At 46.8% G+C, this 23,780-nt stretch overlaps 1 protein-coding gene across 2 annotated transcripts in view; it reads right to left on the bottom strand.

Annotated features, from left to right (window-relative positions):
- The window catches only part of SYNPO2L (synaptopodin 2 like), a 35,574-nt gene that overhangs the window by 10,512 nt on the left and 1,282 nt on the right, over window positions 1-23,780 (bottom strand). Inside the window, exons 1-3 of one of the 2 annotated variants that reach the window (XM_038181244.2) lie at window positions 22,731-22,752; window positions 11,085-11,236; window positions 8,146-8,807 (exon numbers count right to left, since the gene is read on the bottom strand). In XM_038181244.2, the coding sequence (XP_038037172.1) occupies window positions 8,146-8,807; window positions 11,085-11,134 (712 nt within the window). In that variant the 5' untranslated portion in view covers window positions 11,135-11,236; window positions 22,731-22,752. Of the gene's footprint in view, window positions 1-8,145; window positions 8,808-11,084; window positions 11,237-22,730; window positions 22,753-23,780 lie in introns of those variants that run through there. The other variant, XM_038181243.2, reaches the window with a different exon arrangement.

Below are 23,780 nucleotides of genomic sequence, written 5' to 3'. Positions count from 1 at the left end.
CAGTAAAGAGAAGTGCAAAAACTTTTGAAGATAAGGACTCGCTACAAGAAAGCATTGTAATGTATACTCAAGAAAACTTCTGAACAAGGAGGCTTACACAATGTCAGATACTGTTCATGTTCACTAGGAAATAAAGCTGGTAAATTTTATTACTAAAGACCAAATTCTAGAAAAGCCAATACCACAGAAAATAAGCATGTTACTAATTTCAGATTAAAAAAGCTATTCCTGTGTGATGAAATACTATTTTGTCTACTATTTTTTTCATATGGGATCAACTTCAATTTTGTTTTTCCAGCTATTTATGTTGGGCAAGGTCATTTTTCCATGGCTAATGTTGCAAATATCTCAGTAAGTCATTAGAGGATATAGACATCTCATGCTCTTCATACCTGGAGTCCTTTCAAAATAAGATTTGAATAGGTTATATTGGCCTTCCAAGTATTTCCCTGTCGAAAGCCAGCCTTTCAAGCTACAGCTAATGTTTGAATTGCAGAATATGGCAGAGGACTATATATTCATTTACTCAAAAGAAGCGTTGTAACTCTTGGGACAGAAAACTTATTTCTCATTCTTGGATGTTTGCACACTTCCATCACACAAGCTGTGCATGATATAAAAGATGAATACTGGCTTCACCTCCAGTTAGCACAGTACAGACAAATGCTGTGGTCGTACTGAAGTCTGCAACGCTTAAGCATGTAGCTAGAGTTAAAAGTACAGTTAAGTACTTGTGAAACCAGTGCAGTTTCTTAAATGGCTACTGATTTTAAGAGTTACTAGTGAGACACTGCCCCACTACAATCTGCTGGTGCTAGAAAGACAGAAATCAAGCTTCTTAACAGGGGAATCAACAGCCGTGAGAAAAAATGTGCTCAGTCCCTTAGTAGATTTTTTACCATTCTTTGCCATTCTTTGACTCTCACACTGCTACTGAAGAACCCTGCTAGGCTAAGAAGGTTCAGAGACATTGCTATGCATGGCAGCGATTTGTCTCTGTGTTAGCCTCATGGTATCCTGCTTGTTCACTCAAAAAAATCTTCAGTTGATTGAGAGTTTGACTTTTTTTCCTGAGCTGGAGGGAAATGTGTCTTCAGAGCAAAAGGCAGCACACATGGCCAGCTTCCCTCTCACACCTGGGCCCTGAATATTCCCTACATAGCCTTCTACAACAAAACTGCCAAAGGAGAGCTTTCTTTTTGCCAGGACAGCAAGTCGAAAGTAGTAGTGAATCTGTCCTTTGCATTTTTAGACTGATTTCCTAAGAAAGGTTTATGTGGTCACACTGCAGGTTTTGTGTTGTTGTTTTCATCTCTGTTTTTTGATTTATGTGATTCACCCTAGACACTTATGAGCTCATTTGTTAATTTCAGTCTGAAGTCACAAAGATACGAAGCCTCCTATGAGTTACATGAAAATAGGTGGCTAGACAGAGATAGACCCCACCATAGGAAGCAGAAAGCCAGAGTGTGGTCTTCATTAGGCACCAAAAACTGAAGATCACGCAGAAAAGATTGTAAGTTCCCATTTTGAATATGAGAAGCATCAGGCAGGTTTGCATTTAGTAGACATGAGAGAATGAGATGTCAAATATGAGACATAAATTAAAAGGACACCAGGATCTGTTCATTCTGCTGCTCGCAGGTTTGCCTGCTGTCTGACAGCAGGCTAGTACTGATTCATCTTCCCTTTGTCCTTCAGTGTTTCCAGCATCCACTCTCTGGTAATACAGGCAAGCATATGTTCACCATCTGGGTCTGTGCACTTGATTAGTCCTGTAGCACTTGTCATATATTTTGTTTTCTAATTGATTTTAGTCCCTTCCTGTGCCCTGTCAAGCTCCCACCTCATTCTAAAAATCCAGCCTTCACAAGACAACTGTACGTACTTGCCATGCTTTATGTCATCTGCTGATTAACATGCTGCAATCTCACTGAATCCTCAGGCCATCCATTAAAAATGGTATTGCTGCCATTTGCTGTTACTGCTTGCTAGGTACAACACACTCAAGAGAAGCAACGATATTTAAAAAGATTCACTAGGAAGAATTTGCAGTTCAAAAAGCAGATACGAAGACAATGGTGGTGGACCTGGGAACGCTTCTGAGCTCCTCAGTCCAGATAACCCGCCTCCCTCCCCCTGTTCCCCACACACCTGGGTTTCTGTGGGAAGAAAGACCAGAGAAAAGCTGCAAGGTGTCCAAGCCAGGTCCCAGTTCTGAGTAACAGCAGTTTAGGGGCTCTGGGGTGCCCCTCAGCACACACTGCCTGGTCTGTCTGGGTGCTGCCAGAGGACAAGATCCACTGGCAGAAGAGAGGAGGGTTGGGATTTTTAATCATCTGTCTTTTTGCCAGTCATATAACATTGAGGTGGAGAGGACATTTGATTGACATACGTTAGTGTTTAAAGCTCCATGGATGAAAATATAGAGGTAGTCCCACTGGATTCAGAAGCCTAGTGAAACACCACTACCAACGTAGCCAGTTAGCTACCCTGACATCATGAGCCATTAATAGGTACGTTTTCTGCTCTATACTTAGCCAATTGTGTAGTCACCTTACAGTAGTCCCTTCTCTCCCATATTTCTCTAGTTGGAAAAGTCATGTAGAACCATATCAGGTATCTTGTAGAAGTCATCATACACTGTGTCCACCTTCGTTTTTCAGCTACAAAGTATGTTGCCTTACTGAGCAGGTCACTGATCGGGGTCCTTTTGTTGTTTTGAGTCCATGTTTTTTTTACTGATCATTTTGTTTCTCACAAAGTGTGCTCAAAAGAACTACTTCATTCACCTCACTGAAGCTAAAATTTTTTTTATTTTTTTTTTCAGCCCATGCCTGTAAGAAGGGTGCTATTCTTGGTCTCCTTTTCTGAGTCCCTTCCCATTATCCCAGGGTATTAACAAAGACCTGGGGGTTGTTCTAATACAATTTTCACTAAGTCCTTACATTTCACCTGTACAGAGGCTATGATTCAGCCTTGTCCTTTTCAGTATACTCAGTGTGTCAAGATATGCCAAATCTTCTCCCCCTCATTCCTGCCCCTCTTTCTTGTATACTGAGGGCCAGATCCTTGGTTAACATGAGCAGTAGATACGCTGATGACAGCTTTACAGATTTCACAACAAACAGATCTCCCTTCCTGCAATGGATTTAAGGGAAACTGCTGAATTATATTTGTCAGGTTCACAGCTTTCTCCTTCCTACTATAATTTTCTCTCACTCTTGTTGAGCAATGACCTATTGCTTAATTACCCCTTGTCAAAGTCCTTTTATGCCTCACCCTTTAATGCTTCTCCCTCCCCCATCACTATCATTTTTTCTCATTTCAGTGTTGTCTCTGAGTGGCTTTGCCTACTTGTCCCAACCTTTTCAGCAAGTCCCATATCACTTTCAGACCTGATCGAAACAAAATTAGACAGGGAGAGGAATTCTTGTTGACTGTTTGCATTACAATTTCTTTCAACTCAGCTCTGAAAATCCCAGAACCCAGAAATTTTCAGGCAATCTCTGCTCAAGCAACTAATACATCAGTCTGAAAATATCACCTCTGTGCTTTTGGTAGAAAACGTAACATACTCAAGCCTAAAACTAGATGGAGGGAGCTCCAGACGCACACTTTATGTCACTGCTGTCTTCTTTAATACAAGCATTCCAAGCTGCAGAGAATTCAAAACTGACTGATCTAAGTGATAGATTCATAAGCAAAGGCAGAAAGGCATGCAGCTAGATTGCATACACCAGTGTATGTGAACTGATTTCCCAAGTGTAGGCAATTTCTAGTTCAATGCATGCTGAAGTGAGGTCGGACTCTCCATCTGTGATTCAACCACGGAGGCCGTTCTTGTTTTCCTAGGGGCTGGCTGCTTACTGAGTAGCAAGGACCAAGGGTTATTCAGCACTGAATACTGCATACTGCAAGCAACAGTCTTCCAGTCAGATCAATAGTTCAGGTGATTAATTTTAATCTCCTGATCTGAGCAGAATGTTTTTCTGTTCTACTTTTATGCAGGTAGAATGGGGATCTTTCTGGTCTTCTACATTGCAGTGAATTGCAAAACCATGAAGCTAGCCTACCAACGATGCAGTTATTAGTCACAGTTGTCAAAGGTGAAAGGCAAGTAGAGAACGTGGTGCAGTAAGTTCAAACTGCCATTCAGATACTTTATCTTCTTCGCAGCTCCTGTGGCCTGTGTGCATTGTAATCGGCTGGTAGTTGGCTTGTTGCTCGCACACTCTACAGAGAAATGTGTCTGTGCTGTTAGAAGAGGTAATCTGTGTGACCCTCCAATGAATAGCCCACTTATTTATAAGCATCCTATCTCCGCAAGTGATGCTGCCATACATCCGCTTTGAACAAGAAGGATTTCCTTTTCTGATATGGAATGTAGTAACTTTGATGAATGTGTACCCACAGCCAGACCCTTATAAAGCAGAAGAGGAAATTTCCCCACCCATTTTTCCCTCCCTTTCCTTGCCGTACATGGCAAGACTCTTGAGTCCTAGGAACTAAAAATAGTCCAGTGGATAAGTTTAAATTGAGATATTTTGAAGCACTTCTTGCACTGACATAAATTCCTACAGTGTGATAGCAAGTTAGGACTAGACCACTGTCCTGGTATGCCTGTCTTGTGCCAGCAATAGGTATTGCCAGGTGGGAGAAAATCTGAGCCCATTGCAGATGATTGGGGATGGGGGTGAAAATACAGTGCACCTCGAGGAGCACGGGTGGATGAGGAGAGGAGGTCCTAGCTTCAGAAGGATCCCAAGCCTCTGAGAGGGGGGTGAGCATTTGTGCAGAGGGGGACACTGCAGGAGCTGTTGGGAACCAAGGGTCCTCACTAGCAATTGCTTGTAATGTCTGTAGTGTGAATCTCCCTGCCACAACCCCCTGCTCTTTGCTGACCTTCAGGAACTCATTCAGATTCCCACCACTTAGGTGTGTGGCTCCCCACGCTGCCCCACTAGTCAGCATCAGCAATGCTCCGAGTGGGTTTGAGCAGGCACATTAGAGTCGTGTGTCCTGTGGGAAGCTGGGATGATGCAGGTGCTTATCGCACATGATGGAAAAAATTGAGTCAACAAAAATGTGCCAATTGTGAGAGGGCAGGAACTTTGGAGAGAGACAGGCCCGCACCTCACTGCACAGGCTGTTGCCTGAAAGAGCTCTGAGCCCTTGCACCCTTTCCAGGGTAGGAGAGCCCCAGCACAGCAGCTGCCTACACACAGGGCATCCTAAGGTGGCACCATCAGCTGCTGTCCCCTCCTCCCTGAGCTTCTTTTGTTCCATCCCATCCACTGCCAAATCCTCTTTCACTGTCTGTACTCGCCACCATGCTGTGTTCTGCTCCCAGGGTCAAACCCTGGGCTCGTGTGAGTGAGTGAGCTCTGTGTGCTCCTGTGGCACTGAGGCCAGAGCAGGTGACAGATAGCAGTGTCACCTCCGGCAACGGCCACGTGATTTATATCCTCTTAGCAAAAGCAGGGAAAGCAACTGTAGTTGTCAAAAGTTGGTGGATCTGTTGAAAAAGATGTGTACTGGAGTCAGTCAGACACAAATTAACAGAAAAGGAATCAGTAAGAATCAGACCATAAAAGACTGATCGTTCTTTATAGTGAAGGCAGGAAAAAGAATGAGGGGAATGTGGGGGGCATTTTGTAGTTTGACTAATGTTCTTGAGGATGGTAGGCAATCAGCCCAGATCAGAAATTTACCTCTAATTCTGTTTGCCTGAGGTGCAGGGACAGGTAGGAACGGGAGAATGTAGCTTAGGAATGACAATGAGAAGTTAAAAAAGAGTGAATACAAAGAACAAGAGAAATACCCCCAGCATTGGAGAAAACATCCCAGCAGGCAGAGAAAGCTGCAGGAGTACATTACAGACAGAAAAGGGTGAGGAACTGGTTAACACTGCCAACAAACAAACCAACAAGAAGAGTTACTCATATTGTGGTGCAGTGGTGGGAGCCATGACAAAGAGGAGGTCAGGGCAAGGCAAGGAGGGTGTGCTGCACAGGAGCACTGGGATTATATTTAGAGAGGTGGTGCTCCAAAAGGCAGATATCTGATTAGGTGCCAGAATGGTTCTCACCTGTCTACTGTGTCTACATCAGGTTCCTATGACCGATTGTCCAAGTCACCTAGGCTACTTGACTCAGTTTTTAAAATCTTCTTTAACTTCTGAACCTTCTTGATTGTGCATTCCTGCTTAGAAGAAAACAGGAGTTCCCCTGTCCAAAGCAGGCTGTGGTGCTATGGGTACTGCTAAGGAGGGGCAGAGAAACAGAGCTTTAAACTCCTTTGGCTCCATGGGAGCCTGGCACAACCATAGGAGCTGAACCGTTGCACGTCCCAGCACCCTTGCAAGGCCAATTTCTGGCACCACGTGCAGTGCTGGGAACCTCCGGTACCAGGCAGCCTCCCTCCAGGAGCCAGCACAGCTCCGCGGTCCCGCGCCCTCCTGGGTTCATTGCAGGTGTAGGTGCTCCTCAGCTCTGCTCCCCACATAGCGAACGCCTCCCATCCTTCTTCCCTCCTTGCTTCCATCCTTCCTAGAGTTACTGGCTGCTGATCATTTTTGTTTTTTTTATTGGGTACTGTGCCCCAGCACAATCAGGACATCGAGTTTTGCTTTCATCATTCCTGCCAAGATTCCTAACCCAAGAAAAGGCCAAGCTGGCCATGTGAACTGCCATCCACGACAGAGCAGCTCTTACATAAGGACACCCATGGCCAAACCTAATCCAGAAGGGGGGGGTGAGGGGTGGAGGGGTAATAGGAGAATAAAATATTAGCATGGTGTGTAATGCTTCTAGGAACCCTACCTCTAGCTGGCAATAGAATTGCATCACCTTCTGCCATGGGGTATTATTTTGCCACCAGAAATGCTCTGCATTAAATACGTGGCTTTCCTGGGAGCCTTCTGCGCTGACGCTATCCATGGAAATAGGCCTTGATGTAAAGCAATTGCTTATCCGCTGCTGGGACTATCGGGTGGCAGGGAGCAGCTGAACATGCCTTTCTCACCATTCACCTCATGCTTGTACATTATTCAAAGGGGGAAAAAATAGCTTCATCCTCACAGAGGCTGAAATCACTGCTTTCTTTGCTCTCCCAAGGAAAGGGAGTGCTAAAGACTAGAAAGAAATCCCGCAAGGCACCACATTGGTTGCATTGCCTAGCGGGGCCTGACACAAGGCACCCAGCTGAGTCCGTGCCCCCAGTACAGGGCAGAGCAGGAAGCCAGCACCCTGCCTGAAGGATGCAGCCTGGGTATGAAAGTTACCTCTAAAGAACCAAGAAAAAGAGCAGGGAGTGGCTTACCAACTGCCTTGCAATATTAGCTGGTCTGGGGAAAAGATGCCTTGCACGTGGAGTAGAGAACGAGAAGTGAGAATCTGGGTGGTTTATCTGAATCAGCCTGATAACTTTCCTAAGCTTCCCAATCTGTCCCTCAGTTAAGTCAGATGTTTGAAACCTGCTTTATTTCTAGGCTCAGAGAAGTCCATTAGCCACTCATACTGTGCACTGAGATACGCCTATGACAAAAGCTATTGAGTACTTTTTATCTAATATTATTGGGTAATCATAATCAAAAGCAATAATATTTGACTCCACAACTGTGAAGTCAAATAACATCTTACCTTGCCTTTGTGTTTGGGTTTGAAATACGACGTGTAGCAGAAACCAGGAAAGCTATCCACAGTTAAGGTCACTTCAGGCCTATCACCCAAGTACTACATGACATTCTCCAGTGCTTTATCCCACCTGGAAAGGTCTCGACTTCCTACAAGGACCCGTTGGAATTAACTGACTGACCAGCTCCCCCCTGCCCTTGCGGGTACCCCTCTAGAAAGGCATCAGCTCTACCAGGGCTCACTGCACAGTTGTGTGGCTGCAGCTCCTAGAAGTGACTCCTGCACGCCCGGCCCTTTCTCTCATCTGTTGCTTGGGACACCTTGGGTGATCTAGACCCCGGTGCCAAAGCTGCAACAGGAGGCCCCTGTCTGCCCAGGACTGACTCGACTCTTGCTTCTTCCCAAGCTGAGGAGCTAACCCACTTGCCATTTGCAGGCGTGAGGCTTTGGAAAGGAGCTCAAGCACGGGAAGAGGACGTGGGGCAGTGGCAGGGTGCAGAGGACTTACTGGCCTGCTTGGCTTTCTCCGCATACGTGGTGGTCAGGTCTTCATCAACTGGGTGCTCCACGGGCCCCACCATGGGGATGAGGTGGCGCTCCGCTCGGATGGCCTTGGTGGCGTGGGGCAGGAGCATCGCCTCCGGGGAAGGCTCCCGGCCCTCGGCTGAGGGCGGCCGCAGCGCTCCATCGCTCTCCGAGAACGGCGTGTCCGTGCGGCTGCCAGGTGGGCAGGCGATCTCCCTCTTGGCCACCCCGCCGGAGCTGGCCACCTCGGCTCCCCCCTGCGTGGCGGCCTCCGGCGTGCTCTCGTAGCCGCTCTGCTCGGACAGGGACACCTCGTCCTGGGGCACGTCCGCCTTGCTGTTGGTGCTGCCGGGCGGGGAGCGTGGGCTCTTCTTGCGGGCCCGGCGGTGCTTCTCCTGGGCCACATTGTCGGCGTCGCTGTCAGTCTCGCCGTAGTAGGCCTCGCTGTCGGGCGGGGAGGTGAGGCTGTCCAGGTGCCGCGGTGCCCTCCGGGGCTGCGGGGGCTGCGTGGTGGCCGGGGCTCCTGCCGGCCCGGAGCTCAGCAGCTGTGCCGGGGGGCTGAGCGGGGATGGCGGGGAGAGCACTCGCTGCCCTGGGGAAGGGGAGCGCTGCAGCCGTGGGCCCGTCTGGTCCCCACCAACTATCCTGCAGGAGAATGAAAAGCAGTGAGTGAGGTGTGGGGAGCTGGAAGAAAACCCTGCCGTGAGAAGAGGGAGGGCTAAGGGCTGAGCTGGTGTTTCAGGTGTCTTCCACATGGTACAGATCGATACCTACAGGGCAGGCACATGTCTGACATCAGCTACTTGCTCTCATCCTGATTTTCTGCTTCATGACCTCTTTGAAAACCAGGTGTTAAACACTTGGAAATCAGAACGTCCTGAAAGCATAAAAATCTACCCAGCTTGCTTAATCAGCTCCCAGGCATTTCTCCATGGGAGGTAGATTCCTGCCCAGCATGCAGTCCTCAGCACAGCTGGCCGTGCCCACTCAGCCTGCCGGGCAGGGCCGCGAGGTGGTGCCCTGGCCATGACGCAGCTCCCCAGCTGCTCCTGCAGCTGGAACTGCATCTTAGAGCTGTGCCAGCTCTGCACACCAGGGCATCCTCCAAAACACTCCAGCAGTTTAGTTATCTGAAGGAAGAAGGTGCTGTTTGCTTGCCCAGCCTTCTAGATGGGAGCAAATAGCAAATACTTCTATGAAAAGGAGCCAAGCACTCTGTGGAGGCAGGACCATGCTGGTAGAAAGGTCAGATGTGTGGCCAGCTCGCTGCGGGGCTGCTTCACAAGCTAACTGCCAGTGTCTGGTTTTGACGACTGCGTTGCAGACATGCCAGCCCAGTCCGTGCTGGCATTTGCCTTTGGCTTAGACATAGCAAGCTCCATGCTGTGAGTCAGCTGGGAGGACGGCTGGGGTAGGAGCAGGACAGACTGGGGCAGTCAGTCCAGCTGCTGACTGCCAGAGGGAGAACTGGCTCTGCTGGTGGGAAACCAGTCAGCTCTGTCCTCCCTCTCCTCAGGAGCAAGCCCAGAGTTCAAAGGCAGTTTAATTCTGGACCCCAGAGATGGGGCGGGGAAAATCTTCCTGCCCTTGCCAGAGTCACCAGGGCTTGTTGGGTTTATAAGGGAGCCTCGCGTATTTGCCTTTTGAGCACGCATACAGGGAAGCCAGGAAGAGTATTGCCTCTGTAAAGCTGTGGAGTTCCGGACTTGAATCCCAGTTCTTTTTTATCTAGCCTCTGAACTGTGAAAAATTTATATGTGTATCAAGTATAAGCCTTGTTGGAAGCGAAGGGTGGGACAATTTCTCTGTTTATTTTTTTAAATAATATTTGTATTATGAACTCTTACTGGGGAGCAAACACAAACCTCCCTAAGCAAAACGAAGAAGTCCTTCCTCTTCTTTAAACACTTGATCAAATAGCTGAAAATCATTGCTGCTTCTAAGCCAGTTTCTGTGGTTCTGCACTGTCCGTTCAGGTCACCATCTTTCTGTTTCTCTCTTCACACACATCCCACACCAACAGCCCTGCATACTGCAGCCACCTCTCCTCTCTGAAAATAACTAATTGGTGTTTTCCTTGGGAATGTAGATGTAGAGTGAGAATAGCGCTGTGATGAGGAAGCACTATTTGATGATTCTCCAGTACCCCAGAAGGAAGCCAACTTCATTGACTAGCTACGTTATCCCCAAGCCATCTGGTGTTGGCTCCCCGAGGGCTGATCCATGCACCCCACGAGAAGCCTTCCTTTGTCACTTTGCTAATTCAAAGAGTGCTGATTTTGGCCCAGAGGAATTTGCCGGGGCACCTGTGGCTGCAGATGGGCTCCAGTGGGGTGAGATAAAGCCTCGGCAAGGAGCCAGGCGCTATTCTGGCCACCTTGCTCAGGGCTCACTTGTCCCACTTAATCACAGCAGCACAGGCAGAGCGCATCAGAAGGCACCGTCACCTTCCCAGAAGCCAAGGGAAGGAGCCTACATGTTCTTGTTTTCCTTTGTCTTTGTGTTTCTGCCTGTGTTTCCTTTGTCTTTGTCTTGGCTCAGTTATCCAATGCATCATCAAATCCATTTCTACAGAATGAACTGTGTCTCTGTTAATTCCTGAGCTGAATTGCCCTATGGCAACTGTTTGGTTGTAGCCTAAATTGCTCATTCTTAGCAGCACAGTCCTCACACTGCATTTCCCTCCAGCCTAAGGGGCTGGGACATGGAAATCCGGGATGAGTTCAACCCCACTGCCAGGCACTCAGGAGAGCAGCACAGAGAACTTTTGGTTGGCCACATGTTAGCCATGGGGAACTCCCAGGATGGCTCACAGGATGGAGAAACCAAAGGCTCCCTGCCTGCCTCCTTCCTGCCTGCTGTGCTGGGTGAAGCTGCTGTGCTGCCTGCACCGTCTCAGCATGGCGCTGGGGAAGCAGTTACCTTTTCACCCGGATGTTGAGCGTGCCGTTGGAGGAGTCGATGATCTGCATGGCAGTAGCATGGGAGAGGCCGGCACACGACTTGCCATTGATAGATACTAGCACATCATTTTCCCACAGGCCTCCACGGCATGCTTTGCTTCTCTTTCGGATCTGGAAAAACAGAACAGAGAGGATGGGGATGATAGTAAGAACAGCAGCTTTTCAGTGCAGGTGCTTGTCTCCTGCTGACCCTTTTGTCGCTCTATCCCTGAAAGAATAAAATAAGGCCTAAGACTACTGTGCTGCCACTGTGATGGACCAGGCCCTGTGCCTTTCAGTATCTGCACTTGTGGTAATTCCTTATTCCAGACTTTTCCTGTATGTGGCTGCGTGTCAGCACTTCCAGCTGTACCCCCTCCTGTGAATCTGTGGTGTGATCCCTGACACACAAACAGCCCCTGTAGATGCCGTCCTCGGGGAAGCTGACATCAGGAAGAGTAGGGGGCTCTCTGGCACTTCCTGCTGTCAGGTATTCCTGCTCAAACGGCTTTGGCCAATATATTTCTGGACATCTGCATCACGCCGTTGGTGTCCTGTTACACAAGAGTAAATGTGGAGTAAATCTTTAGCCTTAACAGGAGCTGTGTGAGATATGCGTTGCTTTGTCTGAGAAGGGAGTCTGGGGCTCTAGTTCCAGACTAGTCCCTAACCTGGCCTCTTGTGGCCATCTTACACCAAGTGTTTCCTCTTCCTTCTGTTCTCAGTTATCCGAGTTATCTCCTGTATCTCAGTTAAACTACTCACTGAAACCCACAACACAGTCTAGTGTTTCTGTTAGGGCAAGCAAGCAAACCAAGTGCCCACTCAGCCCAAAAACACAGAGCTCACCCATGTAGGTAGCAATAGGACAGTTTTCTTGTAGCACCCGTAATGCACTCATTTTGCATATTGGAATTTCCAGAGAAAAACACTGCACGATGGCAAATCAGGCCTAAATGCACTAACTTTGTAAATACTTCTAGAAATTTTATTCAGATCTTGCAGTTAAGTGAGAGACTTAAACAGTGCAGAGCTGTTTAATGGGGTGCAGTGAACAAACTGTCGCAGATCCCTGAAGAGAGGTAATGCACAGCAGGGCACCTTCTCCCATATCTTAGAGTTTGCTGCTTGAGCAACCAGACTCAGCCCTAATCCTCCGAGGGGCACGAGCAGCACTTCTTGCAGGTCAGCCTGTCAGCGGAACTGGGAGGTACTGGGGTAGAAGATGGAAAGAGGGGGGATATGCTCTGAGTTGCCTGTGCGTTCACTGGCACTTTATCACCCTGTAGCCTCTCCAGCTTGACCCCGAATTTTGCCTCTGTGCTTAAAATAGGGACTCTCTCATCCCAGCTGCCATATCCATCAGCCGCTGTCATTTTAGGCCTTTATCTCCCTCCTTGTTAATAAAAGCCAGGAATGAGAACATGTGGGTCTGTAATGAACCACTGCTGAAGAGCCACTTTTCTGCTGTTACAGTACAAATGCTGCTTCCTGACACTCCCTCAAGGTGCAGCTGCTAACTGATAGGGGACAGCAGGCTCATTTTCCAGTGCTGCCTACTGAGACCGCAGCTAATGCAGAGGGTTAGGGGGCTGCAGGGAGGGCAGAAGGAAGACATCCCCCTGGTATTCCTCAGAAGGCCAACTGCTGCTCCACACCAAGTGCTTCGCGCTCAGCCCTGGATAGGAACACACTTGCTGAGCACCTCTCCCAGTTTTGGAGCGAGGGAAGCGGGGGTTAAAGACTGTCAGCAGGTGCTGAGAGCATTCTTCACATCCCATCATACTCCTCCATGCTCACTGAAACCAGCTGGCCGTGGGCTGTGACCACCCAGCCCAGAGCTGCTCGGCCTCACCAGCATCCCACCAGCCCCTGGTCCCTCGGCACTGCAGGAACCTGCCAGGAGCACTCAGCACTGCCAGGCCAGTGCCTGCTGTGCCTCAGCACCCCTAGATCAGAGCAGGCTGCTGGGACATTAGCTGCCCCATGTGGGCAGAGCAAGGTGGGCAGGCAGTGCATGTATTTTATGGTTAGCACACGTGCCGGCCCAGCAGCTCTGGCTTGGTCTGTGCTCAGCCTTTCCCAGGGTGGCAGGAGGTCTGCAGGTAAAAGCAGCTCTAGTTACTGCAGTGCTACTGCAGGAGCTGCAAGCTAGCTCTGTAATCCAGGAGGAGAGGTCTCCCTGTCCCCATTCCTCCTTGGGAAAACAAGCCCAGTGTCCAGCCCAGGAAGAGACCTTCAGAGTCTGAAAATAGCACAACAGTGATCCTGGTTGTCAGTCCCCACAGGTTTATAAATCCTTCCCCGGAACTTTGTGAATCTGCTTCCCTGGGGCAGAGGGAAACCTGCTCACATTTTAATGACAACTCCCACCCCACTGCGTTTGCCAGAGAGGAGATCAAAGGGGTTAAAGGCAGAAGGGGAATGAATCTGCAGGGAGACAGCACACCCCACAGAAAGGACAGGACCTAATGCACAACCACGTCAGCAGACTGCAGGCCTGCTTCATTACTTCACAGGAGTGCCAGCACAGTGCTGCAGAGCCCTTCAATGACAGCCCGGAGCCTGCACAGCTCACAGCTCACTCACAGGGAGGGCAGCAGTGAGCCCTCGGGGCACCAGGCCAGGCCAGCTGCCCACCCTGAAGGTCAGGCTGCCCTCCCGGCCACTTGCTGCCCATGTCGGAAAGATGCCCTCTCCTGGGCGCCCAGCAGCCTCAGAGCCCTGCACAGGCTGCAGACAGGGAGGACGGTGCCACCCAGCAGCTCTGTGGAAGCGGATGGGGAAAGGATGGGAAAGAAATCCTTCTGTAGGGATGGGACAAGTGGGATTTCAAAGAGAAATCCTCTCTGCTTTCTGAAGCAGATCCCTTGAGCGCTTTCTTGTGCAAGTGAGAGGCAGCAGTGAGGGACTGTCAGAAAGCAAGGGGTAGCTCCAGGGGATTACACTACCCGATCTGCAAGGATTGGCCTCTCCCTTTGGAGGTGAAAACTGCACAAATTCTCTTCTACCTACCTATCTGGTACACCTTCCACTCCATGCCTCAGTAGACACCACCCCCTCCCCATTGCACACTTTGGCTCACTTGGGAGACACGTCCTGCTTATGTTTCAGCTGGGTTTCGGGAATCCCAGTGTCCGGGCCTTACTGATCCATGCTCCTCAAAATACAAAACAGTACAGAATACCTGAACGACAAAGTAATGAAATACACTGACACAGGATATTGTCCCACTTCCTGCACTCACACCAAGACTTCTGTTGTGACAGAAGAGCTCTTGTCAGAGAGGTTTGGTTGTCCACAGTGGCTACGTATGTGCACATATATATGCCTGTTTTCCTTTATGATATTGCCCTGTTCCTCTAATTGATCACATTGAATGAGACAGGGAAGGGACAGAAGCAGCTGCAGTCAAAAAAGGAAGAGCAAAAGCAACAAATGACAAAGCAAGTAAGAAGAAATGGTGTTGAAGGGAAGGCCAGTGCTAGGAGAGGCTGAGAAGGCTAGGACTGGGCTGAGGCTCTAGCAGAGCTTTCTCAGCACAGCCCTGAGGAGACAAAAGGACATGCTGCTCACTGGACGTGTTTTGGGCGAATTCAGCCTAGCTTTCGGGAATGCAAGGGAGGAGGGGGTCAGATGCAACTCGGCAGCATCTGTCCTTCAGTATGGACTATATTTAGGTAGTGGTATGTGGGGGGTGAACACACGCTGGGATGCTAATAATAGAGAAGTCCTGATAGTAACTCAGTGGCTTCCCATCTTGCCTGAGTACAGCCCAGGGAACCTGTCCTGAAACTCTGCAACCACCGTCCCTACTGGCCACAACCCCTTCCTCATAAAAAAAAAAAAAAGGAAAGATGCTGTGGGTAATCAGAAGTGGTTCACAGTGCCTTTCAGGAATCTAAGAGGTACGTGCCATCTTTGCCCTTGCCTCCCCAAGGCACTCAACACCTCCCTCATCAGCAGAGCTCAATCCATACAGCAGGAAGACAAATTACATTATACTAAAATCCACCCAGCAGCAGCTGAGCAAGCTCAGGCCAAGTAAGAGTTGGATGTTGACTACAAGTGGTCTTTCTCCTTCCCCTCTCTGATTGCATCTCAAGTTGTATAGCTGCCCCCTTTCCCTCAGCAGCTACAGCGGAGTAGTTGCACCCTATGGCAATTCAGCAGTATTCACATTTTATTTCCAGTCTGAAGTGAAATGTAGTCATGTCACGGGGTCCCCAAGGAGGGGTAAGAGCTGCCTTGTTGTAGTATGAAGCAATACAAAGCATTACCAAGGGGGAATGAACTCAGGCAAGATCTGAAGAGCCAAGCAACATCAAGGTCTGCTCCTCCCAGCACTTCCTGCTCAGCTGAACCACAACCACAGCAGCTGATAGCTGCAAGAGAAGAAGCAAACCCTCCATCTCTTCTTTCAGCACATCTGTGTTAACATCATTTTGGTTACTGGAACAGTTTGGTTTTCCTACAGGGCCAGGGCCAAATCTTTATTTGTGCAAGGAAAAAAACAACCCTGTGGTTAAAGCACTAGACTGGCATCCAGGAGGCCTGGAGGAGTTTTTGTGTGACCTCGGAGAAAACACTCACACTGAACTGTAAATGACAGGAGCCTGGATATCAAAAGGTTTTTCTAATCATTTGCTCTGACTCTTAAATTTCTTTCTCTCAGCTGCCCATCTGAACATAATGATCCAGTAAGATACTATTTCTATGCTTTGCCTGTTAGGGATGCAAGTAGCATCACATCTTTGTGTTACTGCTGTATTTTTATTAGAGGAGAATATTTACTCTAACCTATTATAATTACACCAACCATTACAATTACACGTCTTTATTTCGTTCCAATAACTTCTGCCCTAACACCTTGTTCCAGTTTAAGAGGTGCCACTGCATTGCATCTTGGTAAAGCAGGTCCATTGTCCCTGCAGACCTATTTCAAAGGTCATCCACAGTGAAGCTTAAGCAGAAGGTGTTTAACTAGAGAAAGAAGGGAGAAAACAGACATTTTCTGGAATGATAAACAAATACAGCAAGACAGGGTGGTAAAAGAAGGTATCTTGAGCACAAGGACAGATTGGGTGGTTTCTGGGCAAGGGGTCTGGAGATGAAACCTGGTGGTGGCAAAGGATGCTGGTGCTAGACAATCCACTGAGTGTGTATAAGACTCCTCTAGTCTGTTACCACCTAGAGGGAGTGCACTGGTGAGGGATACAGCTATCCTAGTGTTGGGAAGAGAACACATCTTCAGTGCACCAGGCCTAATTCTGATTTGTACCAGTGGGTACAACTGATGCAAAACAAACACAGCCAAGTGGGGGCTGTTAGTTTTGCCTGTCTGTTGAAACCAAGCACCTTGAAAATACATTTTGTGCTGATATTACCTGGGAGAAAACCAGAAAACAACCCCAAACAATCTACCTTCTTTGCCTAAGCAGAGTTTAGCGTGGAGCTTGCTGCTGGGAACAAGTGCCTCGCCAGAGCTGACTGCAGGTAGACAAAAAGAGGCTTTATCTCTGTGGCCTTTTGTTACTTGATAGAAGAGTAGCTGAAAAGTGAGTGAAGTGTTATACCACTGACAAAGAATAATGCCACATGTACTACAAGAGATACTAAAAGTATTTGGTAAGCATTTTGCTTTCAACAGACTGAAGCAGCAGGATATCAAGTTGTATGTTTTTTTTGTATGAAGCAAGGATTCAGAAGGAACAGATAGGTTTGCCAAAAAGCAAGAGTCCTGGTGCTCATGTCTAGCTGCTGGGACAAGAGATGGGAGTGTTCAGAAGAAACATGCTCACCTATTTCATGTAGATCTCTTTCTAGATGTTCAACCTTCCTCTTCATGACGTAAAAGATATTAGGATTGAAATCTAAGGGAATTAAATGTTCACAAGCAAATCCAGCTACCAACATTTTACAGTGTCAGGCACTGAGCTGGGACAGGAGTGAGCGGGCCTTGAACACAGGGCAGAGTCATCCAGAGACATGGCTTCAATCCTCCAGAACAAGATGCTCTCAACCTTAGCACTGTGCGCTGGTGCTGTGCAGTGAGGATTAACAAACTTTGAATAAAACCCTTATTCAGAACAGAGGACTTTTAGTTACTGTCTATTGTTGAACAGCTGCAGTCTCAAGTATAATACATGTATGCCTCCAAAGCATTACACTTAGGTAGGAGCAACTTGAAGACGACATACCTGCTATTATTTTGGTAGAATTAGGATACAATCCAGGTCAAAACTCATGTCTGTAAGAAGTTATTGTACACAACATTCATCGTATTTTCAAGTATGGGCTACTGCACCAAATGACAGCACTCATTAACCTTAATAGAGCCTCTCTGAAGTTGTCTGAGACGGATGAGCACCACACCTCTGCAGCTCTGTGGCCAGGACAGAACCAGCCAGGACAGAAAGGGATTAGACAAGCAGCCCTTTCACCTGAAGGATTCAGAGAGACTTTGGCACAGAAACATACCAGTAGCAGGCTGAATAATGCCAGCAAAGTGCCTGTTACTGTCAAACCATTGAAATGGTCCTGGTCCTACCTTTGGCTCTGGCCAGGTAGTGCTCTCCTGAACAATTCCCAGGCACAGTCTGGGAGCTAGAACAGGGCACTGCCTATGGACAGCTTACATGTGGCCACCCAATTCAGAAGAGGAGAAGAATTCTAACTGCTAGTCATTGCTCCATGCCACACCAGCAAACCTCTGTGCCAGTGCGGTCCCAGGCACATTTAATACACCACATACAGGTGTAGCTCGTGTGGTTTCCCCACAGCTGCTGATAGTCATCTGACAGACATTCTTCCTGCCTGCTACAGCATAAATAGGATGCAAGGACAGAACTGCCTAGTCTCTTCATCTCTGCAAGGAGGAGAGTGGAAGCTTTTGTCACAGTGTCCTTCAAGCAGAAGTCTTAGATGAGCTGTGAAAGCGAAAAGCATGAGGCAGCACAGCTGTGGTCACATGGCAGAGGAGAAATTCAGGACAGTAATGTGTGGAGGACCAGAAGACAACATCCCATTTTTTCATAGGTGTGACTTCATCATGCCTTTTGGAACATGAAGGTAGGCAGGGAAAAGAAAAGATTTAACAGAGTGAAATGGCTTGAGGAGTGAGAGAGGAGTACTATACCAAGGGTTAAAGATTAGCTGAGAGCAAGTGTAGACTAAAATTCAGTTCCTAATTGTTTTCTAACTATCATAGGCTTCCCAGTCAGATGGGAGAGCAATCTTTCAGTTAGTGTTCTGGAGAGAAAAAGATATATCTAGTACCCTACATTAGGGTGAAGTTAATGAATTTATGAAGTCCTTCTAGTCTTGTTTTAAAATAAGTAGATACTGCCACTTAGCATTTCCTGTGTCATTTCACTGAATAAAAGCTCTTTTTGGTCTAAACCACAATCCTGTACTCCACAGTAAAGACAGTTTGTAGGGAATGGCATAACCAGTGATCCCTGTCATCCACACAGCCTGCTCTCCATGCTTGTTTGAAAGGGAGTGCCTGTGTAATGCTACTTCCTTGCAGGTAGCTCCAAGCCCCTGGTGATACAGAGGGAGTTGTGAATCAGATCCTTGGATGATACATGTACAAATCAGTGATGGTGATTTGCAGCTGCAATAGCATGATTTTCTCTTTAGGCCATCTTCCTATGACTATCTTGGAGGTCCTATCCCCTCATCCCTGCTGGGAAGGGCAGAGCTCTCCTTCCAAGCTCTGCACCTTGCTTTCTGCCATCCCAGCGCTGCACTGAACTTGCAGCTCCTCAGTGGCAGAGCAGCCCTGGAGCCCTGTGTCCTTCGGGCACACAGTAACTGCCAGGCTCCTCTGAAAGTCCCACCAGCGCTGCAGCCAGCTCTCCTTTACTGGCAGCCAGTGGTGGCACCTGTCTAGGCACTGACAGGCCATAAAACATGTCCAGGAGCACTCCCAAAACTGCCTGAGTAACTCCTTCCGCAGCACTGCCAGCCGTATGCGGCCCTCCAAAGCCAGCATTAGTGACTGCTATAGGCAAGGCTACCAGGCACACCTTCCACACCTTCCTGGATGTGACATTAAATGTCTGCAGGAACAGGTATAGACCTGCCTGTCCACCTTTCACTGTACGGAGGAGAGGCAGAGAGTGCTTGCGAGTCTGCAAGCCATCAGCCCTATTTGGGATGGAGCTGGCAGCCTTCAGCAGGAATAATGTCACACGAGCAAAGGCGAACAGGACACAGCAGCCAGGCCATGCGTCACAGGGAGCAGTGGCACGGCACATGGCAGCAGGGCTCTCTGTGTCTGGCAGAGGAGACAGTAGAGACAGAGGATTTGCAGCAGAGGAACACAGGAAAGTAGAGATAGGTAAGAAAGAGGTCAAAAGGAGGTTGTGATGAACTGCTCTTAAACGACAAAACAGTTGTTGCTTTTAATAGCTATCCAGTCCCGTGGCCACTGCTTCCCCTAACAATTCACTCCATTGCTGCAGAGTATTTGTGCAGAAGTGGGAACTGAAAGAAGCCTCCTGAGTTAAAAGGGCCAATCCTCTGTTGTTTCACATGCCAGGCTGTTTGCTCCAGCTCATAACCTGATTTTAAGAGGTTTTTAGTTGTTTGCCTGGGTTGGAAAGTTGTTGCTGAGCCTCCCTGGTTAGTTACTGCTGGTCTTTCTGTGCACGCTTGATCGTTGACAATGCTGTCCTATATTTGAACAGTGCTGCTGGTGTTTGCCCAACATCTATTTGTAGACAGCAATCATATCTCTCAACCTTTGTGCTAGATGAAAGAAGCCTTCTCTCCTGTCCTTTTCTATAGCTGCTCTACCTGAAATTAATTTTTTTTCAAAGTGGCCGGCTCCATAGGTGTGGTAATTCCAGTGAATGCTCACTTGTACATCAGACAGCAACATCAATGCCTTCTTGTTTTGGTTACATGTAGCTCAGCTGAGGCTCACTTGTTTGCCTTTTTCTCAGCAATGCATCATTTTGCTGGCTCGTTATCCTCTTGTGATGCACTAACATGCCCAGATCTCTCTCCTCTACCATCAGTACCTCTTGGAAAGCTTCCAGTTTCCACTAATTTCTTCAGTAGTACTTGTGGACCAGACTAAGCTGGAGGTACAAGTGTCTTCCGTGCTGCTTTTTATAGTAATTAACTGGGTTTCCCTCTAATGGAATAAATCTTGTTCTGTAGAAAACTCCCTAAAGGCAGTACATGTACTTGTACCATCTTAAAGCTACCCCTGTTGATCCTAAAAATGATTTCCCTAATACAGCTCCATGTTATGTTTATGCTTTGGCTGATGATGGATTTAATGCTTATGTCCTATCTTATGACTTTTCTCAGACTAGCTATTTCACATTTTATTTAGTTTCAAGTGCATTTGATGCACATACCGTTAGTGCAAAGAAATCCTCCAGGACCTGATGGTATTATTCTCCATTACTGTACACTCTTTTCAGAGTGGGTGAACCTTCTCATCATGAAGGCTTCCCCTTGCAAGGTGTGCTGTGCATTTCAGGAAAATGTGCTTTTTCCTCAGCCTTTCTAAAATAAAAATCTTACCATCTACAGACACTTTTTGTTTCTTACTTCTGAGCTTATTTTCTCTTCCCTGCTGACTGTTTCTGGCCAAAGATCTGTTGTGTCGTGTTGCTGTGTTGTGTTGCTACCACACAGCCACTGAGCTATACAAAGTCACCTTTGGTTTGGTAAGGGGTAGCGTGAATTCTCATTATCCTTTATCTGCTTCACTGGGTAAGAGTTAAAAGATTCATTACAAATGATAATAAGCTAAATGTGAAAGCACAGTAGTTCAACTGATTTCAGTTATAAGGACATTGCTGTAACTACGAACAGAATAGAGATTTTGTTTTCCTTTTTGGGTTCTTTAATCTTATATTTTCCCTTTATTTGTTTCTCTAGTTCCCCGTATTTCAACCCTTCCTAATTTCTGCAGAATTATTCATGTCCTCTGTTGATCTTTTATCCTGCTGTGTATCTGCCTGCTGAGCATATCAATGTCTGTTGTTTTTTCAGCTTACTCATTACCAAGTTGATATTTTAATATAACTCTAATTTAAAAATCATCTACTCTTTTCCATGGAGGGTTCCCCAGACACTAATAAATTCTCTTTTGCTTCTTCTTTTGCCTCACCCTCTACTCCTACCACATCTCCACATCTGTTTTTATGAGACTGAACTGTTATGGTACCACCAATCCTTCATACACACATCAGACATTTTTTAGCACAAAGACACTGCAAATGATTGTTAGGGTGGAACAAAACATTCAGTGTGTGCTTTTGTAGGAGAGTTTATGACAAAAGGAAAGACATACACAGTTACAGATCTGGAACCATGTAATCAGTAGAAAATAATATTAGCATTTCAATCTTGCTTATGTTATTTAAACTTGAGCTTTTTTGTCAATACCCACTGGGAGGGAGGAGGGAAGGGAACAGAAGGGATACAACAGGCTTAAAGAGTTTTCAGAAATAACAGATATCAAGAACAGAAATTAAAGTGATTGATCATTTGATTGCTATCAATCAGATTGATAATAATCTTCCATATGGAAAAACAATAACAAGATGATGATACAAACATTAGAAAGAAGAAAGGCAAGAGGAACTGTGACTGTGTAAAATGATCATTTAAGGTAATGAGTTTTCCATGGATTTGTAATACAACAAAGAGTGACTCAAAACGGGAAATCCTACTTTGTGCAACATTTAGTCTTCGGAATGTCTGACTGCATGATGTTATTGAATCTTCATTGGGAAACAGTTGAGATTTAATCAGACAGGTAACACCAGCTGTTCACAAATAATTATCTGTTTATGTATAGGCTAAAATAGCAGGACTGTCAATTCTCATGTACTTCATAGAGCATGCTGATAATCAGCTGGGGGGTGAAAGAATTTTCCTCCGCATTGCGTTACTAGAAAATTAGGTGCATTGCTGAAGTTTAGAGTTTCCTCTGACACACCTGTGTTGCAAGAAACACAAAGGAGACAGGAAGCAGGAGGTGGACTGCCCATTAACCTTGTCTGTTATAGCAATTCCAGCATTTCTACATAACTACAGTGCAAACCGTTTCTACATAACTTGTTATACCTGATTCATTTCCACTCATTGGGCCCAAATAAGTTTTTTATCTGCTTAGCTCTTCTTCAGCCAGAATGGTATAGGGAAACAATTTAATTCAACATCCAAGGGTAAGCATTTTTCCTTCGTGCTACTCCTATGACTTTTCTAGTCTAGAGGTTGAAATTGCCTGAAACGACAGCACTGGAATCCCCAGAGACACCCAACTGTATCCACTCAAGTGTTTCCTGATACCTCCAGGATATTCATGTCTGTATCTTCTTTCATATTTTCTACAGTTTCATCCATGTTCCTGTTCTATTCTTCCCCATCCTGTCCAAATAGATTTTGCTCTAAGAACCAAAGCACTAGTAACAATTTCTGTTCTGCTAAGACAAAGCTTTCCTGGCTTAGAACTTCTCTTTCTCCCCAAGAGTCCTTTCTTTGACAGCAACTAGCTTACTAATTGACCCTTCTCATTTATCTAATCTGTCTTTCCATGCACGCACAACATGTTCTTCACCATGCTAACAAACACTCTGTTATTTGACCTTACCTCTGCGAGGCAGGCTCAGTCTCAGTGACACCTCCCTCTGACACCACATGTCCCAGTGCTGTGCAGTGGCTCTGATATCATGGAATGGAGGCAAACTGCACATCCACAACTAAAGGGTCCCAGCTCTAACAAACCAATACAGCTCTAACAAACACAACACCGCCCTCTTTCTCTGTGTGATACCACATGGCCACAGTCTCTGGTCAGGATTCCTTAGTGCTGGGACCATTCCCATCTTTGGCTCCCAGAAGATCCAGACGCTGCTAATGATGTTAGAGATTTGGTGGATGCTTTGCAGTCAACATTTTGGCCCAGGCTACATCCTACAGGTGTCAATAGCAGAATCCTAACTGCAGAAGAATGAGGAGTTGATCTTTCAACTCAGCCAAAACTGGAGATTCAAACTTCTGCTCTCTGCCTGGTAACAGAGGAGTCAGGCTACTCCCTGAATTCTGGGGGTTTATTCTCTTCTAAGCATTCTACAATCAGATAGGACCTTACTAGGTTCCCAGTAAGCATCCATAAAGCCTTTCTTTGGAGACTGACTAAACAGTGTTGTCTCTACAACAGCGAGTGTTTATGGTCACTGGGATGCCAGTAAATTCAGGTTAATAATAGCCCCAAACAATAATCATAAAAGCAGTCCTACATGAAGAATGATTTATGCTCAAATGGATTTATATCAACTATATTTTCATTTTTTTTTCCTCAGATTGAAAATACATTTATATATTTGCATTGTTAGACTTAAGGTACAAGACCAAGTTTGGGATGAAAGCTAGTTTTAGTTAATATCTTTCTGGAAGTGCCACTAATCCTGGAGCAATATTCCAGGCGCCTTAAGGTGCAACTTGGTCTGGGCACTGGCTAGTTCTTGCTCCTGTTCTTCCCCAAGTAATCTTTACAAGATACTCAGTACCTCCTTCCTCTTCCAATTCCAGTTTCTTGACCATTGAAGGAAAACAATGAGTCAGAACAATTCTGCAAAATTTATGTGGCCAATGAAAAGCCCATTTTGCTAATAACCACCGATTCCAGATACCTGTTTCG

This window comes from Anas platyrhynchos, chromosome 6 (assembly GCF_047663525.1).
Source record: "Anas platyrhynchos isolate ZD024472 breed Pekin duck chromosome 6, IASCAAS_PekinDuck_T2T, whole genome shotgun sequence".
Taxonomy (NCBI): Eukaryota; Metazoa; Chordata; class Aves; order Anseriformes; family Anatidae; genus Anas; species Anas platyrhynchos.
The sequence above is the reverse complement of the archived record's forward strand: the minus strand, read 5'-3'. Positions and strand labels throughout refer to the sequence as shown.